Source organism: Furipterus horrens, unplaced genomic scaffold (assembly GCF_987537825.1).
Source record: "Furipterus horrens unplaced genomic scaffold, mFurHor1.1.pri manual_scaffold_12, whole genome shotgun sequence".
Lineage (NCBI taxonomy): Eukaryota > Metazoa > Chordata > Mammalia > Chiroptera > Furipteridae > Furipterus > Furipterus horrens.
Window position 1 is genome coordinate 57,326,286 of NW_028327182.1, and position 21,712 is coordinate 57,347,997.

Here is a 21,712-nt window from a genome sequence, read left to right on the forward strand (position 1 = left end):
CATTCTGTTAACAAAGTCTTGCTTCTTAAATATTCTTTCATTTAAAGAAAAAAACAGTATATTTTGTAGATGTTGGAGCAGACTATAAAAATAAAAGGAAATTTTTATCTGGCTATAAAGTGCCACTTAAAATAGAAAAAGGGGTAAAATGGAGAAAATATTTTAGTTAGGATGAAATATATTTTTTAAAAATACAAGTCTTAAGTTTTATTTTTTTTTTAATTTTTGCTATTGGCTTATCAAGGGGTCAGTTCATATTTGTTTTGGCATGCCTCAGACTCATTGTTGGCAGTGAGTACTTTGTTCTTTGTGGATTCTAAAACCTAATTGTCTCAATGCTAGACTATGGGAAAAGTGTATGTTCCTGTTTCCTGTGTAGCAATAAATTCCAGTTTTGAATGAAATTTTATTTTCCTATTTTTCATTACATCAATCCTATTGCTGAGGTATGTTAGATTTTGGAATCTCTCGCTCTTTCTCTCTCTCTCTCTCTCTCTCTCTCTCTCTCTCTCTCCCCTTCCCTCCCTCTCTCCTTTTTTCCCTTTCTCCCTATGCAAGTACTATATAGTTCCAGTAGTGTGGTGGTGGGGCAGAAACTAATAGTCATTATGTATATAATTGCAGCCTGCAAAATTAAGGGCAACTTACTGGAACTTATATCTATGGTTTACATATTCATTGATAAAATTTAATTGTTTTTAATGTTAGAATATAAGTTTTAAAATCTATTATCATTTTATGTATTGTAAAATTATATTTATTTGCTATGTTTGAGTCTAACCCCTGTAGGATAAGGAAAATGAACTATTTATATTTTTAGTGTTTCTTACATATAATAGAGGGTTCTGTCAAACATGGCCCTAGCAGTGTTCTAGACCAGTAATTTTCAGCCTTTTTCATCTCATGGCACACATAAACTAATTGCTAAAATTCTGCAGCACACTAAAAAATATCTTCCTTGCCGATCTGACCAAAAAATAGATTTAATTTTTATTAATTCACACCAGATGGCTATTGTTGTGTTGGCTGTTGTCATTTTTTTATTTGACGATTTAAGGGAAAGAAGGTCGGTGCCCTTGACTAAATAGTCAGGTAGTGCATATTTTAAAAATTCTTGTAGCACACCAGTTGAAAATTGCTATTCTAGACTTTGGTGATATATCAGTGACCAAGACTTATGTTGCAGCAGGGGATTGTAGATACCAAACATTTAAATGCATAAAAAGGGTAATATGAGTACTAAGAAGGTTGATGAAGACTATAAAACAGGGTAATTCGTAGAAAGTGACTAGAGGTGATAGCTTTAGCAAGGGTGGTTAGGAAGTCCTGTCATGAGTAACTAATATTGAGTTGAGACATGTGAGAAGAAGCTATGTAACAACCTGGGGAAAGAAAGTCCCAAGTAGAAGGAATGGCAAATACAAAGGCCCTGAGATAGGAAAAAGCTTGGTTTATGTGTAGGTCAGAAGAAAGGCCAATGTCCTTAGTATAGTTAGGAGAGTGAAAAAGAGATAGATGGGGATGAGATCATATAGGGTCTTTGTAGGTCAGAGAGTTTGGATTTTTTCAGTTCCAATTGTGAAGCTTTTGAAGAGTTTTGAAAAGAATGATGTGATGTGATTTAAAATTACTGCTGTGAGGAGAAAGGAGCACAGGGCACCAGTGGTGGAGACAGGGAAACTTCACATGACCATTGCAGTCATCCAGGGAGAGATACTGATGATGGTTGAGACCAGAAGCCCAGCTCACTGCCTGTTTTTGTGTGGCTCAAAGTTTACTTGTTATTACCTTTTCAGTGGCTGGAAAGAATTAAAAGAAAAATAATGTTTCACAACACATGAAAAGCACATGTGATTCAAATTTCAGTATCTATAAATACAGTTTTACCAGAACATAGCCACATGCATTCATTCTCATCTGTCTATGGCTGATCTGGAATTTTTGTTGCAAGTCAAAACCAAATGCCATGGATTTCCCTATCACACAGCTGTTCAGTGGTAAATTCTATTATGATATATTTGTGCTAAGGACCAAGATTGAAATTTTTCTGAACCAGAGGAACCACTCTCGACCACTATTTCTGAACACTGAATAACTGAAAATTAGCTTATGTTGCAGACTATAGTTTCTTAATGAATTCAACCTAAAATTGCAAAAGAAAACGGCGCTTATATACAAAATGTATACTGTGGTAAAGTCATTTGGACAACATGTAACATTTGAATCACAACAAATGTCAAGCTCCTTTTGACACTTCCAGGGCTGTTAAAAGATTAAAACACGAAGCCAACTACACTTTCAGCAGCCTTTTTCAGCAGCAAAGGAAATTTTCATATTTTAAAATCCATTTAACTGTGTACTTGAGGATTTTCCCCCTACCCTTCAAATGGAAATAAGTAAACTTCAGTATAATATGTTAAATGCAAATATCAAGAGAAAAACCTAACAAAATTCTGCAAATGCCTTCCAAGTGATGAATGTGCTCAAGTAAAATCACATGCCTATGGCTTGATGTCAGTATTTGGCAGTATTTGTCTGCAGAAAAAGACATCTTCAAAGATGAAATACATAAAATCTCATTATAGAGTGGCATTACAATATTACAAAAAAAAGTTATTGTATTTTGCATGTCACAGAAAAATGTGAGAATTTGTTTTCTCTCTTGTTATTTAAGTAGCTACATAATGTCTTCTATTTTGCCTGTGGGCTTACAAACCCTGAAATGTTTTCTATATAGCTCTTTACAGAAGGAGTTTGCCTACCCTTGACTTAGACTAAGATGGTAGCAATAGAGATGGTAAGAAGTGAACTAATTTGACACATATTTTGGAGGGAAGGCAGAAAAGATTGACAGACAAAATAAGATACTGGAAGGATGAGCAAGAAAGGAAAAAGGACTCATGGTCATGGACAATAATGTGATGATTTCAGCATGGCATAAGGGGACTAAATGGTATGAAAAAAATACAATTAAAAAATTAAAAAAAAAGAATTAAGGGGGAGCAACAGAATGAGTAATGGTAGTAATTATTGAAAGGGGAAGCCCAGGGAAGTGTAGCTTTGGGTACCCAAATTAAGAATTCTTTTTGGACTTGGTAGATTTAATATGTGCATTAGATATACAAGTGTTGATGTCCAGTTAACAACTGACTATCTGAGTCAATTGTAAGACAAATGGGAGTTGGAAACATAAATGTGGTACCCATAAGCATACAGATTTTGTTCTCTAAAAACATGGATCTACCTTATACAAAAGAATAAAGATGGACACTTATCCTACACTGTATACAAAAATTAACTCAGATGGATTAAAGGCTTAAGTATAAGACCTAAAACTATAAAAGTCCTGGAAAAAATTGTAAGGTAAGCAAAAGGCTTCTTGACATTGGACTTAAGAATGATTTCTTGGATATTATACCAAAGTCATAGGCAGCATAAGCAAATAGAAACAGATGGGATGACAACAAACTTAAAAACTTTTGTGCATCAAATGATATAATTAACACAGTGAAAAGGCATCCTATTGAATGGGAGAAAATATTTGCAAATCATATAACTGATAAGAGGTTAATATCCAGAATATATAAGGAATTTCTACAACTTAACAAAAAACTAACTTAATTTAAAAATGACCAAACGACTTGAATAGGCATTTCTCTAATGATCATGTACAAATGGGCAGCAAGCATATAAAAAGATGCTTAACATGCTAACCATCTGAGAAGTGCAAATCAAAACTGCAATGAGATATCACCTCACATCCATTAAGATGGCTACTACTGAATAAACAGAAAATAACAAGTATTGGTAAGAACATAGAGAAATTGAAACTTTTGTGTGCTGTTGGTACCTTTGTGCACTGTTGGTAGAATTGTAAAATGGTACAACTGATATTGAAAACAGTATGAGAGTTCCTCAAAAAAAAATAGTACAGCCATATGACCCAGTAATGCCATTTCTAGTTATATATTTAAAAGAGCAGAAAGCAGGGTCTCTAAGACATATTTGCACACCCATGTTCATTACAGCATTTATTCATAATAGTCAAGAGGTGGAAGTAACCACAATGTCTGTCTATGGATAAATGGATAAACAAACTGTGGTATATACATAAAATGGAATGCTATCCATACTTAAAAAGGGAAGATTCTGTCAACTGCTACAACATAGATAAACCTAAGGGAAATAAGTGAGACACAAAAAGAAAAATACTGTATGAATCAATTTATATAAAGTATCTAAAGTAGCCAAATTCATAGAAACCAAAAGTATAATAGTAGTTACCAAGGACTGGGGGGTGGGGGTGAAGGGGAGATGTTTAATAGGTATAGTGTTTTAGATTTGTAAGAGGGAAAACTTTTGGAGATTTGTTTCACAGGAATGTAAATATACTCACCACTACTGAATTTTATTCTTAAAAATAATTAAAATGGTAAATTTTTTTACTACCAAAAAATTCTGTTATTTGAAAAATTATAAAAGCCAAAGAAATTTTACTAAAAAATTATGAAGTTGGAGGATTTATACAATCTGATTTCAAGACTATGAAACAACAGTGTCGTATTGGGCCCCTGACTGGTGTGGCTCAGTTGGTTGGGCATTGTTCTGCAAACCAAAAGGTTGCTGGTTTGAGTACCAGTCAGGGCACATGCCTGGCTTGTGGGACTGGGTCCCCGGTTGGGGTGTGCAAGAGGCAACCAATCGATGATTCTCTTACACATTGATGTTCTCTCTCTTTTTTTCTCCCTCCCTTCCCCTCTAAGAATAAATAAATAAATTTAAAAAGATGGTGTGGCATTGGGAGATAGACATGTAGATCAGTAGAACAGAACAGTCTAGAAATAGATCCAGATATAGATGGTCAGTTGATATTTTGGCAAGTGTGCTAAAGAATTCAGTGGGAAACTCTTAAACAAATGGTACTGGAACAACTGAGTACCATTTAGGGAAAACGAACTGATTTATTAGATAGCACATTAGTGGTTGCTTAGAGGCAGGGACTAAGGTTGAACTGTGAAAGGGCAGGAAGAACTTTTTGAATGTGATGGATATGTTCTGGTATCTTGTTGTGGTAGTATTTTTTTACAAATGTCAGAAGTCATTGAATTCTATACTTTAAAAGGGATGTGGGTGTTTTTGTACATCCATTATACTTCAGTGAAGTTGTTTTTTTTTTAAGCGAATATCTGGGGATTGAGGAGAAGCACGGATTTGGATGAGATTACAGAGGAAGAATGTAGATGGAAAAGAGAAGAGAGCTGAGGACTATGTCCTGGGGTACTTCAGCAGTTAGAAATTGAATGAAGAGGCGAAACCAGCATAGGAGGCTAGGAAAGCTGCTAAGGAGATAGGAGAAAAACCAGGAGCATGAGATATGCTTGAAGCCAGGGAAAGAAGTGTTTGGGAAAGGAATCATCAACTGTATCTAGTGTTGATGAATGAGGACAAAACTGGCCGATAGACAGGAAAAGGTGGAAATTTTATGTTACCCTGACAGAAATGACTACAAGTGATTAGTGGGAACAAAAACCAGATGGGAATGTGCTCAAAGGAGAATGGAAAGTGACAAAGTGGAGACCATGTAGGTAGACAACTTTTCAAAGAGTTTTGCTTTAAAGGAGAAGAAATGGGATAGAAGATTGAGGAAAATGTCTGTGGAAATTTTTTTAACTCTTTGCATTTTATTTGTTGAAGAAATTAGATCAATTGTCCTGTAGAATTTTCCATTGTTAGGATTTAGTTGGTGCATCCCAAAGGCATACTTTAATCTGTTATTTCTTCTCTGTTTTCTGTAAATTGATATTTGGGTTTCAAGGTGTAATCAGATTCAGATGCCATTATCTTGGGCAGGACAGAGGCTGTGGTGTGATATGCCTCCATAAAGGGCACATGATTGTGATCATCACTCTGTTGATGTTCAAGCTTATGTCATTAAATTTATTAGTTTAAAAAATAATGATGTTTTAATTTGCCATATTTTCATATATTATTTGGAGTAATTTTTAAAGAGAAATTCTTAACTACATCTTGGGTTACCCAGGAGTCCAGTTTTCATAGAAAAGACAAGGTCAATGCTCAACTCTTTCCTTTTACTTACCAGTTTTTAAAATAGAGTTGGTTCCATCTTATTCCCCAAAAGTGACAAAATAAGGATGTTGTTTTGTTTTTGTTTTGGGTATTCACTTAGAACTCATGGGTTTAAACATACTTGATATGCTTTAATCCATAGCAGTTATTCTTATGGTTGATCAAATGTCCCTGGTTGGCCAGAGGTAGTTTCTTCAAGTTGGCGTCTGAGTCCCTTTGACATGACCCCAGTCTTTGATAGCTCCCTTAAATTTCTGATATGGCAATTTGTAGCAGTCTCATTTCTGCGCCAGACCTGGAATCAGCCATTTTCTGAGTGGGAAATGATATTTGTAGACACCAGTTGGGGTACTAGAGAAGTTGCTACTAGGGCTTTATAGTGTTTCTGGAGAAGATTCAGGAATTGCCACTACTGCCATCTTCTCAGAATCCAATAGCTACAATCAGAAAATTTCTAATTCTGAAGAACTGTTATGATGATTCTGTTGCTGTACAACAGAGGAAATTAATTGTGCTGAACTGGATCCTGTGGCTCTTCTTTTCTGTCTGTAAAAAAGCTCTTCTGATCTGGAAGTAATAGGGATGGTCTGAATGTTTTCCTCACTGCTCTCAGAATCACAGCAGTGTAGAAGACAGCATGCTATTAGACTGCTGTCAGATCTCCAAGGCAGGTTTTTTTGTCCGGCAATTGGAAGAATATGTGAGGTAAAGTGGGAATCTCTGACATCCCTTTATTGCAGATATTATTACAGCATCTACGTGTGCACCCCTCCACAGGCATGCACTGGATCAGCAGCCAGCCACCAACCATGCTCTTGCCACTTGGCTACACAAGCCTCACCGCCGCACTCCAGTGGGGGTTCCTGCCCCTTATATATTATGCACAGACAAAGCTGGCTACTAGCCAAAATATGACATCAGTGCTTATTTAACTTCCAGTGTGCTGCGCATGCAAATCTAATTATTATCTCTAAGCAGCCCACACCTGGGCATCCAGGGTGAGGGAGCCTGAAAGACTCTATTGTCCTCACACTCCACCCTTTGGGCTTCCTCACCTTATAATCTACATGAAATTGATCTTCTGCAAAGTTCCCTTGGTGAGGAGGGCCGAGTCCTGTACCCATAAACCACAATAGCATTAAAGGCTACAACAACAAGTACATAAGAAACAAGCAATGCCCCCTATTATATAGCAAGTGCCAACCTCTATTCGGAGGTCAAGGATGCCCACCATTCCTGCAATGGATCACCAGTCAGGTGTTCAATGGCATGCACTTCTGAGACCAGAGCCTGCAATGCTTGGCTAACATTGTGGTGAGCATCAGGGACATACATACAACATTTAGCACCCCCCACCCCGGGAGGCAGTAAGCATGTCTAGGGCCATGCGATTCTGCAGAGCTATTTTTCGTAGTTGGTACACTTCCTCATTCAAGAGGTTCAAGGCATCGTGCACTGCATTCAGTTCTTGAGCAGTATGCAATGCCAGTGCCGTTACCTCAGCTTCCATTACTATGGATGCAGCTTGAGGAGAAAAAAGGCCAATGGGTAATACCACCAGGAGGTGCATTTCACCTAGTGCCATGCCTTAAATGCTTCTCAATTGGTTGGCTGAGTTACAAGAGTCTTCTGGACTCAAGCAGGCGGGTAAGGCCAGGCCCACGTATAGTGACTGGTCCAGTCTCTAGGCAAGTAAGGTCACCCATGTGAACCACACACCCAAAGGGCTCCAGTAGGCACTGCAGCCCACACATTACCCCTTGGCTTCCAACAATGCTCAGTGGTGAGGTTTGGACACAAACCTATAGGAGTCCAGCCTACATGGGATCTCCCCGTGGGATTTTCAATACAGAGGGGAGCCAATCCAGCCAATTTCACAGTCTCAGCCATAATCCATCCCAACCCATCCGACACAGTATATCTAGCTGTCAGTCGGGACTGGTTATAACATTGCTTAGCCCTAGCATAAATGTCTGCCTAAGTCACATTTCACAAGAAGTGCATACAGTTCCATTGGTCCTGCAACCTAGTCCAGTTCACCGTGGAAGCAGGACATATGCACCAGGGAAGACCAGTAGGTGTGCTGAGAGGAATCTCAGTGCAGATCCAACAGGCTGACTGGCTGTTGCAGGATAAGTATGCACCCATTCCACTAGGGTGTTAGTTTCTACCCTAGGCATGAAAAGACAAAGCAGTTACTAGAACCAACATTGGCAAGTCCCTCCCTTTAGGTAGTATGCATGCAAGTTTCCAATCTGTTGACAACACAGTAGTCAGCAGAGGGGGCCTCCCAGGGCATGTGTACCACAGCTTCCACGCTTCAACCGGGGGCTCTGCATCTACTTGAAGTAGGTGGGGGGAACTCATAATAGGCCACAGAGAAATTACAAAGGAACCACGAAGGAGTGTTTCATGGCCAGCTGGCCCTTGAAAAGTTACTCATAACAATGGAGACCTATGCCCAATTACCCACAGCACTATCTGCAAGTCTTTATCCCCTGTCCCCAAGGAGCAATAAGTGCCAGCCAATACAAGTGGGGAGCCTTTATTTCCCAAGGCCAGGTCCACGTAGCCATCTGGCCTTACTCCGGGGCCTCCGGTGCAGGCAACAAGATGTCCCCTTGTCTTCCTACGCCTGGCTTCAGAAGGGTGTCCTTGGTCTGCATCTGTAGCTGGGTAGGATCAGCAGTCCAATGGAGCAGCACTTCCACCGGAGCTGGCCCTCCCCTCTGGCTCTTCTTGTTCAGAGTCCAGAGAACAGTCCACAGGCATTTGGTCCAGTCCTTCGAAGTGGGAGTGGCAGCTGTGACCCATAAGCCTTGCTTCAGCAAGCCATTATACTGTTCAATCATCCCCCCCAGCCTGGGGGTGATAGGGCACATGAAATCTCCAGTCTATCTGCATGTCACAGGCCCACTGTTGCACTTGGGTCCCAGTGAAATGCGTTTCCTGATCACTTTCAATAATCAAGGGCTGCCCATAGCAGTACACAAGCGTTCAAGTGTAGCAAGTACTGCTTTCTGGTCTGGGTGGCATGCTGGGTATGCAACCAGCAGTCTGGTGGCCATGTCCATGCACGTGACTGTTTACTTAAACCTTTCCAAGCTGGGCAAGGGTCCAATCACACCAATCTGCTACTGAGTCAGTGGTACTCGTCCTTGTACCACCTGTCCAGAAGTACCTGCAGGCCTCCGGGGATGACAACACAGTCCCACAAGCTTCCTGCACCTCTGCTAAGGTGACAGGCAGTCCCCATGATTTCACAGTTGACCACATAGTCTTTTGTCCAGCATGCAAAAGCCATCGATGCAACCATTGGGCAACATCCCTCCCTGATGGGCCGCTAGGCACTGTTTCTAACCACTGCACTTTGGCTAGAGTGTCAGCCTCATCATTTCCAGGGGAAGCTAGGAGTGCATGCTCAGTTAGTTACATGGTACACAGTGACATGTTTCTGGTGACCTAGTTCCCATAGGTCTTGCCACAAGGCCTGTCCCCATAAGGTCTGTGCATAACCATCCATTTATTAGCGTGTGCCATGTGGAGATCTGCAGTCAGGCCTCGGTACATTGCCCAACTATCTGTACAAGCAGTCAAAGGTGGTTCCTCATTAGCAATCACGAGCCACACGGCTCTCAGTTCTGCCCATTGGCTACTCTGGCCAACTCCAGTATCAAACCAGATAGTGTCCATCTTTGACTGGATTGCCACAGCAGTCCACATGGTGGGTTGGCCTCTGCTAGAACTGTTTGTGTACCAAGCATTTGCAGGGACAGGTGCCTTTCCTTCATGGAAAGGACTGGGTTCCATTTCTTCCACTGTGACAGGAGCAGTAATCCTTTCAGCTACATAGGTAACAGGGCCTAATACCTCCCATAACTCAGCCCACAAAGGGCTAGTGGAGAGAGTACTCCTCTGTTGCAGATAAGCCCCCAACTTAGCAAGTGTGGGAGTCTGAGCTGTCCTACTTCGTGGCTTATCCATCCAATCTCAAACCCATCCTGCAATAGGGTAGATGGTCTTCACCATTACCGGGGCAATTCCAGTTATAGCCTCAGTGGCTGTCAGGGCAGCATACACTGCTGCCAGTTGCTTCTCGGTTAAGGAGTGCTGGATTTCAGCTCCTTTCCACAATCGGGACCAAAACCCTAAGGGTTGCCACAGCCATTCAGAACACTGCCAGAGGCCCCATCCAAAGCCCTCCTGTGTTACACGCACATCCAGTTCACAGAGCATATTAGGATCTACAGTATGCAAAGCTTAAGCACACTTAATAAAGTGTTTTGCACCCTGGAATGCTTGTTCTGCAGTTGGAGTCCAGTCCCACTTTACCCCTTTCCTTACTAGTGTATAGAGGGATCTAATTGCCTGAGCTAGATGCTGTACAAATACTCTCCAGTACCCAAGCAAACCTAGATATGCTTGGAGTCACTTCACTGTGGTGGGGGCAGGGTACTCCTGAATTTTATTTATCACTGCATCAGCGATAATTTTAGTCTTACCTAACCAGACAACCCCCAAGAATTTGACAGATAATACAGGCCCTTGTAGCTTGGCCTTGTTGACCGGCCAGCCACATGTCTGCAGATGTGACAGCACTTGTGGTACCACTTTCTCTAGTTCTCAAGAGAATCACTGGTTAACAGAATGTCATCAATATAAGGAAGAGACACACTTCAGCAGGCCCTGACCATTTGGCCAGGTCCTCTGCTACAGGCTCATGGCAAAAAGTTGGGCTATGCAAATACCCTTGTGGAAGCACCATAAAAGCCCATTGCCAGCCTTCCCAGGTAAAGGCAAACTGATCTTGGCTTTCTGGAGCAATATCAATGGAGAAGAAAGCATTTGCCAAGTACAGCTACAAAATGATAAGTCCCCAACTCATTAATTAACCAGTCCATCAGATCTGCCACTGAGTGAACTGCTGCATGTATTGGGGGAATAACCTTATTCAGCTTCCGATAATCCAGTCATTCTCCTTGTGCCATCTGGCTTGCGCCCCGGTCATACAGGAGAATTATAGGGGCTGTGGGCCACCCTGATGATTCCCACCCTTGTCCAACTCCCCTGTAGTGGCTGTGATTTCCTCATGCCCAGTGGGCAACCAGTACTACTTGGTCACTGTCACCCACCCAGGGGCTGGTAGCTCCACTGTGGGGGGTGCTCAGCGTGCCCCATTACTACTATTTTTTCTACCCACATACGTATGCGGAACTCCCCTCTAGTGGTCCTGATCCACTTCCCCTGGAGTACATCTGTGTCCAGAATGTACTCAGGGATGGGAGACACAAACAGTATACTCAAGTGGAGGCAGGCGCCCAATGCCTAGTGAAAATTGCACAGCCTTCGCATTCATGCTGCGCTCCCCATAACCATTTATATGGGCCTCAGGCCCTGGGAACTTCTGAGGGTTCCCATACAGGAGGGTGCATTCCACTCCCATATCTACTAGGGTTAGAACCATCTGGGCATTTGCAGGGGACCAGTTGATCACCACCTCCACATATGGCCTCAGGTCCCCATCTGTCCCCCCACCCTAGACAAGGCCCTCAGCCTTCCCCCTATTCAAATTTCCAATGGATATAGCTCTCCTCCTGGGCATTGCTAAATGGTCCTCCAGATGAATGGTGCAAACCTCCCAGGAGGCAGCCCCAGGCTGCTTCCCCTTTTTGTTTTTCTGAAGGTGCTGGAAATGCTGGTTGCCCCACAATTGCTTCCGCAGTTCCAGTAGATTAGCATTGGGCTTCCTGTCAATTTTGCAGCTGTTAACTCTGGATCCTAGGAGATCTGCCCACATCTGCATGCATGTCACCTGGATGGGCTTGCCTTTCACCTGAAGGGAGGAAGCCTGCAACACAGCTTGCACTCCCTTTTGGGCATGCCTGTTCTCCACCTCTCCCAGGCTTGCTACCATTGTGGTGACATCATTAATGCAGCGCCCGACATATGGAGAAAGAATTGCTATAAACGACCTGAAGGAAACTGCTGGGGCATTCTGCAGTATAGTGGCCCTCATCCCTGTGATAAACATATCATCTGGACTGCGGGTGTTCATATTAAACATGGCCTGGCGCATGCCCAACTCCTGTAAGACCTGCAGCAGGTCCGTGTAGGACTGCCAGCTACTTATAGTGTCTGGCATGTCTCCTGCATCGGCCCACACTGTCTGGACCGCAGCCATCACCCAGTCTAAAGGAGAATGTGATCCCTGCCCCAGCCCGTGGTGGCGGCAATTTTGCAGCCACTGGCACAGGGAGGAGTGCATTGCGATAGATGCCAGTTTCTCCATCTAATTATCAGTGCACATTATGGTGTTTCATACCTTCATCCTACAAACAGAGGAGCCACACAGCCAGCGGTTCCCCAGCCTTTTGGCAGAATTGCTTTCTGAGATCGACTAGTTTGGCCTGAGTGGTATGCTCCACCGTCTGGGCGGGGCCTGCTGGGACAGCCCCCCCCCCCCCCCACTCCAGTGCCACAAGTTGCTGGGATTTCATTTTCCACACTACAACAGGACGCGCTCAGGGAAGCCGGCTCCTCCTCGTCCCCTTCCTCCTCTGATATGATCATTATTATCGGGGAGGGGGTGCGCTAGACTGTCACTCGACTGATGTCATCTTCAGAAGCTCTGAAACAAGTCATCCCCTGAGTCTGCTGCCTCCGCTGCTGTCTCTGGGGCTGCCGTCCAGGTCCTAGCTCTGGCTTACAGGGCTGCAAGGAAAATCCAGCCAACCGAAGCCACCGCCGCCCTCGGGCTTAACTTCGGGCTTAACTTCGCTAGGCTTTCACCCACCTCCCGCAGGGCTTTCTCTACCATTTTGGGAGCGCTGCTGACCTCAGGCCAGTCCTGTGGGGGAGCCTAAGCCATGAGGAGACCTGCCACCAAGCGCCAGATACTGGTGGCGGGCCACCCCTCTTTGCCTCCTGTGGGCGTGAATTTCTTACCGGATTGTTCGGGATCCTACCGACTACACCAATTGTCGAATCTCCAAGGCAGTTTCTTTTTGTCTGGCAATTGGAAGAATATGCGAGGTAAAACAGGAATCTCTGAAATCCCTTTATTGCAGATATTATTACAGCAACCATGTGTGCACCCTGCTGCGGGCGTGTGCTGGACCACCAGCCGGCCACCAACCATGCTCCCGCCGCTTGCCACGCAAGCCTCGCCGCTTGCCACGCAAGCCTCGCCGCTTGTCACTGCACTCCCATGGGGGTTCCTGCCCCTTATATATAATACATAGACAAAGCTGGCTACTAGCCAAAATATGACATCAATGCTTATGTAACTGTAAGTGCACTGCATGTGTGAATCTAATTATTATCTTCAAGCCGCCCACACGTGGGCATCCAGGGTGAGGGAACCTGACAGACTCTATTGCCCTCACAATTGCTTATCCACAGTCTAAATCATTTTATACCACCCCTTTTCTAAGTTTCTTGACAGCTCCACCTCTAATACTACCCAGTGAAAACTGCTAGACAATTGAAGATTGAGAGATACATACGTTCCTGTTATTTTTCATAGCATGAACAAACATCAGAACTCTTGGGGGCGACTCATGTTATGTTTCATTTTCTGCGGTACTGTTGAGATTATGGAGGAAGTATAAGAAGTGGTCTTTGTCCTTAAACAACTCAACATCTAACTAATGATCTAGAATAAGACATTGTAGAGATATTCCATCCCATTGCAGTGTAGGCAAGTTACTTTTTTCATTTTTGTACCTTTAGTTTCCTTATAATTAAAACAAAATGTAGATTTTTCAGATCTGTTTACCTTCAAATTCTAAGTTTTTATGAGTGAATCAGGCTTACTTCTGTTGTGTGCCATTTGCTCTTGAGTACTCCGACCTACGGGACTGTAGTAGCATCTTCCTAGGCCTCCCAGCGGAGCCCCTCCCTGTTCCTACATATCTTCAACCTTACCTCAGACCATTGATCTTCTGAAACATCCACATGTTACTCTCTAGTTCTTAAGTATAAGAACTTTGTAAACTATGAACCCTCTCTGTGCAAGATGTGACCTGGCTCAGTAATTCCTCTCCGTTTTCTTTTTTTGCCTCTTTCTGGCCATATTGAACTATTCACTATTCCTTAAACTTGCCATGTTATTTCTTAATCTGAAATTTTTATACTGTTCATCAGACCAAAATTTTTTCTTCTCCTTCTATTTTGGAGAATTCCTGCTCACTTTTTAATAACCAGCTCTAATGTCTATCTGTAAGTAAGTCTTAACCTTTCTGGCATTTAGCTAGTCTGGCCTCTTATCCTTCATACATTTTTACTATGGATTTATCATATTGAATTATAATTTATTTTAGAATCCTATACTTTTCATTAACCTTCTGGAGCGTGGATCATAGTTCAGCTAGTAGTACTCAATACATGGATGGATTGATAGATTGATGGATGAATGGATGGATGACTGAAGTAAAAGTGCTGGTATTAGAACCTAGGATTCAAGACTCAATTCTTAATCCCTTAGGACACTAAGGTAAAGAATTATTTTATTCCATCCTGCATTATTTCCCTTGTCCCATTATTAACTTCTACATATTTATATGGAAGAATAGAAATAACAGATAAGGTAAAAAGAAAGGTCAACTGATACCTTCTAACCAGAAATAACAGTTAACTGTTTTATGTGCATTATTTGTGCTAGAATTTTATGTAAACCTATAGAATTTTTACACAAGATTTAGTCTGAATATACTGTTTTTCTTTTTTTGCAGTTAGAAATATAAACATTTTTCATGTTTCTAAGCTTTTAAATGGCTGCATAAATATACTATAAATTATTTAACCAGTTTCTTTTGTTCATCATTTACAATACTTGAAATTTTTAGATTCTATAAATTACACTATAATAACATTTTTTTAGCTTTATTTTTCTGTCTACTCATGACTTTTTTCCTTAGGATAAATTCTTACAAGTGAAATTAATGGATAAAGATACTGATTTTTTGTTTTCTGCATGATAATACAACACCTTGAGTATGCTAGTTAGATTACTGTTGTGTCAAAGCACTTGGCAATATTTTCAGGTAGAGGCAAACATTTAAGAATCATTGTGCATTAAGCTGCTTTCCTTCTTATTGATCTAACCTCCCTCAGTCAAGGAATCAGGGACTTAGCCTGAGTGTTAGAGGTTCACTCTGGGTTCTCTGACTTAAGTGATCATAAAGACTAGAGTTAGTAAACCTCCACTTCTTTAAAAGAAGTAAAAACAGGTTTGCTGTTGAGTGAAGGCCACTAATACTTTCTACAGGGCTACATCTGGAAACTTAAAAAAAAAAATCAGAGCTACTTAATTAGAACTGCTTTATTTATTTGCATAGTCTTTGAAGCCACTGGGCTCTCTCTGATGAGAAAGAGTTTTGAAGAACAGATTAGGAATAAGTAAATCATTTTATAGGTGCGAATTACCTAAAAGAAGTATATTTTACTTTCAATGTACTAGTCATTCATTTCTAGTAAACTAAAATTCAAATAATTAAAATACACATAAATAATATTGTCTTCACTTTAAACCTTTTTTATTAATAAATAAATGTATAACATAGAGGTTATTTATTTTTTTCACTTCTCCCTTCTCTGAATATGGAAGAATTGTATTGTTCTCTCTGTTATTTTAAACAAGTGCTAACTCATTTTTTTATAACAACTTTATTGATATATAATTCACATACGTACAGTTCACCCAAAGTATACAAATTGGTGTTTTTCTTTCTTCACAGAGTTGTGCAATCATCACCACAATAAATTTTGGAACCTTTTCACACCCCAAAAAGAAACCTCATACTAATTAGCAATTATTCCTCATTTCCTCCCAACCCTCCTTCCCCAGACAACCTTCAAAGAATCAACCTTTCAGTGTCTTCCTTCTTTCCTTCCTTCCTTCCTTCCTTCCTTATCTTTTAATAAAATGGGAATTTAATCTCCACTTTATACCTGATATTTTTAAAAGTTTGGCAGAAGCATACCACTTTCAGAATTTGCATGACATATTAACACACCAGTTGATAATTAATAGTCATTTGACTGAAAACATAATTCTTTTATAAACCCCTTAGCATATGCATTTATTTTACCTTTTTATTGCAAAAGTTTTTTGTTATTTTTGTTTTTTGACACTATTACAGATGTCCCCCATTGCATTTACTTTTCTATACAGGCTATTATCCAAGAAAAACAAAATGCTAAGTTAAGAGGTCAGGCATACTAGACAAGTATTGACTTCTGGACTTCAGAAAGACATAGAAACTTTTCCTGAAAAAATTTTTCTTTCTTTTTCTCTAAACTTTTCTTACTTCCATGTGGGCTTGTTTCTCGAGTTTCAATCTAACAAAATTTTCCACATGGGACATTGCAGAGAATAATTTCCTATTGAATGTCACCAGGTCTAGCTTTTTCTTGAGCAGTTCAAAGAAGCCTTAGGGTATATTCTCTTTTCTGGATAACATTATCCTTTTTTTTTTAAGGTTTTATTTCTTTATTTTCAGAGAGAGGGGAGGGAATGGAGAAAGAATAGGAGAGATACATCAATCGGTTGCTTCTCACACACCTCCAACTGGGAATTTGGCTCATAACCCAGGCATGTGCCGTGTTTGGGAATCGAACTGGCTACCTTTTGGTTCACAGGCTGGTACTCAATCCACTGAGTCACACAAGCCAGGGCTGGAAAACCTTGTCTAATGCATTCTTGAATCTACTACTTTTTAAAATCACTTTGAACTTGACATTGGCGATCTCTGCTGCTTGGCCTCCTGCTCTAGAATTAAAAACATGTTTCTTTTTTTTAGCAGGATGTTTATGTATATATTCATTACTTTTGTTCTTAAATGCCAAGAAGTTCATAAAGCTCTAGTTTTCACTTATTTCCCCCCTCTAGTGCCTTGGGTCACCAAAAATTTCTTTCAATACTTTCCTTGACAAAGTGGTATAAAATAATTTGCACTCATGAAAAGATGTGGTATTTGGTGTATTCTTAGGCAACAAACTAAGGGAAAACCCACAATCTCTGCTAACTAGGGCCAGAGTTATTGACAACCTGGAAGTCTTTGGGGTGACTGAGAGTCTTCTGCAAAGAATGGCCAAAATACACCAGTCTACTTCTTGTCTGTATGGATTTGCCTATTCTGGACATTTCATGTTAAATGGAATCATAAAAGTGGTTCTTTGTGATTGGCTTCTGTTGTAGCATATATCAGTACTTCACTTCTTTTATGGGCAAATAATATCGCATTGATATTTTGTTTATCCATTTATCAGTTGATGGACATGAAGTATGTGACTGTTAGGAATAATGCTATGAACATTCATGCACACATTTTTGTGTGAATGAGAATTTAATTTATACCTCTTCACCTCCCCCCCAACACAGTGTCTTTCACGAGAAGCTGGTGGAAACATGAGCATTCAGTTTCTTGGTACAGTGGTAAGTATCAAATAATTATTACCTTGTATATTCTCCTGATTTTTAAAGGGAAAAAAAAAGGTTCAACTAGTTTTAGCCCATGTGTTTGAACTTGGCTTCATCAAGATTTTGTTTTGGCTATTAAATGACATCTCTTTGTATAAAAAAAAATAGGTTCTTTAAAGAGATAGAGAAGTTTCCATAATAGAATACTTTTAGCAATTTCTAATTAGAGAAAATAGTTTTAAAAAGTATTTGTGGTTTGTTGAGTACTTCAAGTGCTTTTTTCTACTGGATATTTTCTCCCTGTTTTCATAACAAAGGTAAGAACATATGATGCTTTTGAAAGTAATGACTTTGGTGGGAATTTTTGCTCAGTTTTTTTTCTATCTTTCTCTATTAGGTCCTTTCAAGTCCACATTTCTAATGAAATTAAATCATAATTTTGTATCTTGATTGTTTTCACTTATGATCCTATGAATCATTTCCCATATTGTTATAAAATATCAGCATTATTTTTAGTGAACCTGTATTTAACAATCTGATAAGTAGATGTGACAGATTTTACTTTCTATGAATCTCAACTCTTAGGTATTTCAGCTGCCCCTGATTTTTGCCATGGATTGGTGTTGTAATGAACAATTTCATGTATTTCACTTTTTTGACATTTTGAATTATTTTCAGATATGTATAAAATATTTTCAAAAGTTTGTAAGATACATTTTTTTCTAAATTGAGTCAAAACTCTGAATAATTTTATGGGTTAATATACGTGTTGCCAATTATATCTCTTTTGAAAGCTACTCATATGATATTATTCTGCACTCTCACTGGCATTAGTTATAATTTTCAAAATATTTATCTGGTGAAAAGAAATTTCCTTTATAGTTCTTATTTTTACTTATAACTTTATATATTAATAATAGTATTAGTTATAATTTTCAAAATAACTTTACCATTAAAAAAGTACCTTATTTTAATTAACATGTCTGTTTATTGCTGTTGTATATTACTATTTCTCCGTATTAATTTACTAGGTATCATTTATAATCTTTAAAATGTCTATTCATGTGCTTTGGGTAACTTGTTGAGGCTGTAAGTTTATATTAGATATTGAGCTCTGAGTTTATTGAGGATATCAGAGGAGAGGCCTGTGGCTTGGTTCAGAAAAGTAGTGATTTTTGCAGCCATTGAGGTAGGAAGAATATTAGTAATAATGTGAATTTATAGTTTATATATGTGTAGAGATGTAGTGAAGATTATTTATAGTGGTATATGTATATACTCTTGCTTATGTAATGTAACTTTTTAGTATTGCATCTAAGACTTGTGATTATTCTTGTTCTGATTAAGAAAGTAATACATACTTTTTAAATGTAGAATTTAGATATTATTTAAATGCATATCTTAAGAAATTGTATTAGTAAGGGTTCTCCAAAGAAACAGAACCAATAGGATGTGTGGGGGGCAGGGCAGGGGGGCGAGGGGAGGAAGGAGAAGAGAAATGGTTGATTTTGAGGAATTGATTTACATGATTGTGGAGCCAAATCCAAAATCTTCCAGGACAGGGCAGGGAAGAGTTGTAGTTCAAGTCCAAAGACTTACAGGATTTCTCCTTGCTTGGGAGGTCAGTCCTTTTTTTTCAAATGATTGGATGAGGCCCTCTCTTATTATGGAGGGTAATCCATAATCAGTTCACTGATTTAAATGTTAATCTTACCTAGAAAATACCTTCATAGAAACATTTAGAATAATGTTTGGCCAAATATATGGCTACTGTGGCCTGGCCAAGTTAACACATAAAATTAGCCATCACATTTTATCCCCTAGAGGTATTTAAATTACAATTTTTCATGCAACAATAAATGATGTACATTTTCCCAGCTCATTACATAAAAATCTATGTCGTTTTTTAAAAAGATTGATTTCTTGTAAAAAAAATTCTTTTTCTTTTATTGATTCTGGAGAGAGGGGAAGGGAGGGAAAAAGAGAGGGAGATCAATATTGATCGGTCGTCTCTTGTACATGCCCTGACTGAGGACTTTACCCACAACCTATGCATGTGTCCTGACTCAGAATCAAAGTGGCGATCTTCTTTTTAATGGTTACCTAGAATTATATTATATGGTTGTTTTCTTGTACCTAAGTGCTCATGCTAGAAAGTGCACTTAAGCTGTCTCTGCTACTTGATATCTCTCCTTGGATTCTAATAGATTATTCAGTGTTTGTGTATCAAAAACTGAGTTCTTGGTAGCTACAGTCTGCAAGAAACAGAATAAACAGTTTCATCTGCAATGTTTTTCTCAGAAAACGGCAACTTGAACTAAAACCTTGTAGTTTTCTTGATTCATGTCTTTCTTCCACCGCTTCCACTGACTTCATCATCTCTTATCCTAATTATTGCAGCAGCCAAAGACTTGCCACCTCCACCACTGTTCCCTAATCTATTATTAATATAGCAGGTAAAGAAACCCTTTTAAGTTAAGTCAGTTGGCCTTGTTGCTGTTCTTCAGACATGTCAGGCACACGCCTCAGGGTCTCCTACTTTGCCTTTTCTCTGCTAGGACTGACTGTCTGCCCTCAGATGTCTGCATAGTAGGCTCCCTCCATTTCTTCAAGCCTTCATAATATCAGCCACCTCCTCCTAGTCACACACTTTAAAATTATTACCAACTATTTAGCATACTTTATTAGCCGACATATTTTACTTTTTAAAATGTGTTTATTGTCTGTCTTCCCCAGTGAAATAAGCTCCATGAGCGCAGGGCTTTTTGTCTGTTTTGTTCATCACTCTACACCGAGCACTCAGAATAGGGCTTTAGTATATAGTAAGCGTTCAATATATTTTTGTCAAATGAATAAATAAAATTGACAAGCATGGGACCAAAGTGTTAGATGTAAAAAAGAAAGTGTGAAGAAAGCAAATATAGAAACAAATGAATAAAAAGAAAAGTGTAGGGAAGGTTGGGACCCTAGAGATTAATCTTTCTTTCTCAGGTAATGAAACTATGCATCAGAAAAGATAACTTGTGAAGGTTTGATGGTGAAAAAAAAAAAGATAACTTGTTTTACCCAAGGTTTTACATCTATTTGGTGGTAGAGCAAAGAAGAGTATTAACATTTCTCAGCTCTCAGCTCAGTGCTCATCCCCTTTACCTTTATTTCCTTTTATCCACTTTAGGCACTAAAAATATACTAGAAGAAAAATATACATGTATGTATATAAACCACCTTACTTCAGTCACCTGAAACATACTATAAAAATCACACACACATACATATACCACCTAAACAGCCAACAAAATGTCACCTGAATAAAAAAAGAGGAAAGAAGTTTATATATCTGACACTGCCATCATCCTCTAATAAATGATAGCTTACTTACTAACACAGAGAAGGAAAACTCTGACTCCAAAAAACCTCCGCTGCCTTGCGGCATACCTCTTCAGGGGAAAGGCTAAGGGAGTAAACCCCGACAGAAAATCCGGAGCCGGAGTCCCTAAGGCGGTTTGACGTTGTAGTCAACACCGGCAACTCCTGCGGCGCACCTGAATCCAAGCTGTATCGACTCCGTCTTTCCCTTGGACCCTTCAGTTGCGAAGAGAGGGGGGGTCTGCTGCATGGGCAACAGCAGACCCTCCATATTACCCTGCCCAGGCTCTGTAGCTTCAGCGTCATCACAAGATGTCGATTCAACACGGGAGGAGACAGATACCATGTCACTCCCGAGTCGGACTGCACAGCCATTCTCGGCGGTGCAGATAGACTCTTAAGAAGCTACACCATCGTCTCTCGAGACGGACGGCTGCCGACGACGACGACGACGACGACTTACTAACAAATCCCAAAGAGGGCCTGTGTCCATTTTGTTTATACGCTTTATATAGAGAAGGGATATCAATTTCTAGTGTAATTACTCTAAAATCCTACAACACAGCAATTTGGATGACCAGTGTAATTTGTTACAGTACATTTTTCTGGGCGTATTATTAGTAATTTTAGATCAATATGGAAGGCGGAAAGAAAAGGTTTTGAGATAGCGAGACTTTTACAACAAATGTAGAGTGATTTCTAGCTGGCGTGTGCTACTTCAATCCAAACTATCTATACAGATGTAGTTTATGAGATTCCAGTCAGGAGTAAAAGCATGTCCCATTGTAAGGTAAGACTTCCCAAATACACATTTGTCATGGTGAGAATCCATGTAGC

At 39.9% G+C, this 21,712-nt stretch overlaps 1 protein-coding gene across 3 annotated transcripts in view; it reads left to right on the plus strand.

Moving 5' to 3' along the window:
- PCCA (propionyl-CoA carboxylase subunit alpha) overlaps window positions 1-21,712 on the plus strand; it is a 510,516-nt gene that overhangs the window by 409,903 nt on the left and 78,901 nt on the right. For 2 of the 3 annotated variants that reach the window (XM_090258653.1, XM_090258655.1), the window contains exon 21: window positions 17,471-17,524. The exons of the other annotated variant lie outside the window; for it this stretch is intronic. In XM_090258653.1, the coding sequence (XP_090114779.1) occupies window positions 17,471-17,524 (54 nt within the window). The remainder of the gene's footprint in view (window positions 1-17,470; window positions 17,525-21,712) is intronic. 3 annotated transcript variants of the gene reach the window in all.